The sequence below is a fragment of the Trachurus trachurus genome (genome assembly GCF_905171665.1).
Source record: "Trachurus trachurus genome assembly, chromosome: 1".
In the NCBI taxonomy this organism is placed as follows: domain Eukaryota; kingdom Metazoa; phylum Chordata; class Actinopteri; order Carangiformes; family Carangidae; genus Trachurus; species Trachurus trachurus.
In genome coordinates, this window is record NC_139891.1 from 28,012,733 (window position 1) to 28,016,554 (window position 3,822).

General features: G+C 39.0%; 1 protein-coding gene across 1 annotated transcript; it reads right to left on the reverse strand.

The window, feature by feature from the left end:
* Nucleotides 1–399: 399 nt before the first annotated feature.
* Nucleotides 400–3,201, reverse strand: LOC310985145 (microfibril-associated glycoprotein 4-like; the record flags this gene model as incomplete). The annotated part of the gene is made up of 5 exons (XM_083970635.1): nucleotides 400–668; nucleotides 921–1,088; nucleotides 1,472–1,568; nucleotides 2,289–2,474; nucleotides 3,190–3,201. The coding sequence occupies 5 exons, from the start codon at nucleotides 3,199–3,201 to the stop codon at nucleotides 400–402; spliced, it is 732 nt and encodes a 243-aa protein (XP_083826761.1).
* Between the last annotated feature and the right edge of the window lie 621 nt (nucleotides 3,202–3,822).

Genomic DNA, 3,822 nt, shown 5'->3' on the forward strand with positions numbered 1-3,822 from the left:
TGGTGAAAGAAGAGGTGTACAGATGGTACATATATGTTTAAATCACCTTCGTTGTTGACGTGACGTCACTTGTGGGCTGCCGTAGTCTGATATTGTTTGAGACATTTTCAGTGACTGTGAAAAAACCGTAGCACCCAGAAACTTCATTTTTTTTCCTACATGTTGCCGAAGGTGTCCTTAAAAGGTCTGTGGTGGAGTTTTCATTACAGCATGCCTACGTTTCGTTATATTAAGGACACCGTTCATGTGTTATTGATTTGGGACGCCGGCGTCCCAACCACTAGGGGGCCTGCGTGAACAGGTTAAGTCCAGTCGGACTAGTGATTATATGCCCGAACATCCCAGCTCTCCAACCCTGATGGAGGGCGTGATTATCTCATTGATCTACAGCTGATCAGATCAATAAGTGCATGGATACTTAGCGACTGATCTGATTTTCATGGTGATGGTCTTAAGGGAGTAGCGAGAGCCTTTCCATGTGTACCATACAATTGAAGCACTTTCATATTCAACACCATCAGGTGCGTACAGGCCGTTGGGGTTTGAGGTGTGGCAGCCGCCGTACCAGAATCCACCAAGATAATACTGAGCACAGTTTTCCCCATGCGTATCCTGGTCTTTGTCATAGGTGGTGAACTTCATGGAGTTAGCGAATGTTAAACTGTCCCCTAGAAACAACAGAGTCAAAATGTAATTTCCATTCGAAATAGGGGGAAAAATTGCAGTTAATCCAGGTAAAATAAATTGTTTATACAGTGAATATCAGTGAAACTGCCAAATTTTTTTATTTTCTAAGATTATTTTTACAGAATTCACAAAAATCATGTGATATTTGTTAGCCTGTTCTTTCACAGTGTAACATTCAGTCTTCACCCGGCTCAAAGTAAGAAAAGGAAACATTTCCATGAAGTGAACCTCACCTGCCGTTCCTCCTGTGAAGCCGCCCAGATCCAGCTGATATCCTTCCCTCTCAGAGTCGACGAAGAAAGACGAATACTGAGCAAAGGCCTCCCCTCCCTCAAAGTCCTTCATGTCCACCCGCAGCTCGTTCTTCTTCCTCATCGTCAGCAGGAAGATGTTGTCCAGACCTGAGGAGACACACACACACACACACACACACACACACACACACACACACACACACACACACACACACACACACACACACACACACACACACACACACACACACACACACACACACACACACACACACACACACACACACACACACACACACACACACACACACACACAGCTCTGATTCCACTTCATCTCTTGCACCAAGACTCTATAATATTTCTATACTTTCAGTTTCACTGCTAAATGCTCCACTGTGTTCACCAGCCACTGTCTGACTGACAAGTGCTGCTGCTGCAGGTTGTGCAGCTTCTTTTAATTGTTTTTTTTTCTTATTTATTTAGTAAAGTAGATACTTTAATATACCTGTAATTCTCCCTCTAGGACTCACCCAGCCAGTGCTCCCCTGCTACATTCCCAAATCCGTTCTTGTAATGTTTCCATGGCCTGTAGAAGTTTTCACTCCCATCCAACCTCCTCTGAAAGACCTGAAAGAGAGAATCACAACAATTCAGTCAACCAAAATAAAACTGTATTCAATTAGCAGGACTTGAGATCACTTAAAAAAAAGAAAGAAAGAAAAACTAAAAAAAAGTCTTTTCAACTGAACCAGGTGAGTTTGATGACTATCTGGTCTGTAAACAGCAATCACAGTTGCTGTAGTGTCTTTTATTTTTCTGTCACACTGTGCTCTGTCACATGTTTAAGTGACAGAGATTCCTGATATGAACATCATCACAACAAACTGCTGCGGTGATGGACTAACTAAATTATACAACATGGACACTGGTAACTTTCTCAGACTTTCTATAAACAAGTGTTTGCTGCTGTAAATATTGTTTACTTGGGCTACTTCATGAGAAAATACATTTTAAAATGTTTTATTATTAGGCTTTATTTAATTACAACAAATATAATTTCAGGTCAACAAAATCAGGCATTTTCCTTTATTTAAATACACTAATGTTTTTTTTAAATATATTTTTCTATAAAGAAAACTGTGCAAGCTGCCTCAGGATGTGAACTCTGACAGCTGACAAATCAGATGATGATCATTTAAGTGACAAGTTTCAAAGGAGAGAATCACAACACTTGTTGAAAACTGAAACAATACTTTTTTTTTATCAATGGCTCCACTTTTGTTTTGGCTTTTTAAGTCTCATCATCAAATCTGAAATCTAATCAGATATGAGGTGTAGTGTACTGACGGTCCATCTGCCCCCGTCAGTGTCCATGTCACAGAGGACGTGCAGGGGTGAGGTGGGGCCTCCTGGGTAGATGGTGTACACCCCACTGGAGCTGGTGTTGTCATGGCGATACACGTCATCACAGTCAATGGGCAGGTAGCTCTGGTCCGATGCCACCGAAACCAGCAGCCCCACTAACAGTGTTACCTGGGTAGACAATAATAATATGATAATGAACTGTATTTATATATTAATTTAGGGGTTCAGCATCATGTGTGATCCAACATGTCAAAAGCAGCGCTCAAGTCGAGAAGGATCAGGATTGATTGCTGCACTTTGTAATAATGTATTACATTTTAACCTCATGATGTAATAACGCCACATTTTGTAATAATCTGACACATTTTGTAATACAATTCTTGAACGCAATATAAACTTTGCCACATTTTGTTATTAGGCTAGTTGTTACATAATGCACCAAACATAATGACTTTGACTTTTTTCTCGTAAAATTATGTCTTTATTCTCGTAAATTTACAACTTTATTCTCAAAGTCTGTGATTTTTCTTTTCTCAACGTGGCCCTAATACTCAGTCATAACAAACTATGTTGAAACTATGAAAAACTATCTAGCTAAACAAAAGTTGATAGTTCCCATAGTGACTTAAATGTGTTGCTTGTGTGACCACTGGGTCAAACCCCCAAATTCTCAATTAACTATGGTAGATCACTGTGAAAACTGATAAAATATTTACATAATAAGCATGAATCCTTTATTAAAATGGTTGATATTTCAGACAAACTTCCTACTGATTCAGTAATTTGCATCAGGATGAAACAGAAACTACTTAGCCTACACAAAAACAGATACACACAACATTTAGTGTAAATTAAACGTGAGAGAGTCAGCTGCTCAACTTACCCAAAGACCCATGTCGCTGAAGGGAAAAACTCTGAAAGGTTGGAGACTCGAAAGTGGAGATGTCTGCCGTGGTCCTGCTTTTATACAGGTTATGTTGGGTTAAAAAAAAAGGAAAAGCATGATAGAGAAGGAAGAGGTGAGTGTGAAGCGTGGGAAAGCTCTGTTAAGTTCGCGTGTGCAGCCACCTGCAGGGGGAGTGAAGGTCGGGCAACGTAGATAACGGCAACCTGCAAAATAAAGTGTAGCAATACCATGTAAACAATTTGCCAACAACCATATATGAAGGAGACATATGTTTAGCCTATCTGTTAACTGTAAAAACTTATAATACAAATTTTTGTGGTTCAATACATTGACAATTTAAGTTGAGCACTATTGAGGATTTTTAGTATTTTTAATGCTTCCACTATTATGGGTTGCAACTAAATGCGTTCTGACTCATATAATACATACTTTTAGTTTTTAGTATTTTTTAGTTTCTGATTTTAAGTATAAAACTGATTCTGTTTAACACAAAATGATACATTGCTTTAAAAAAATCCTACTTGTTCTGACCTTCTGAAACTCTTTACCTACTGATTGTCTTGTCATTACCTTCTGCTGTAATCATGCATTATATGTCATTTTTATTTC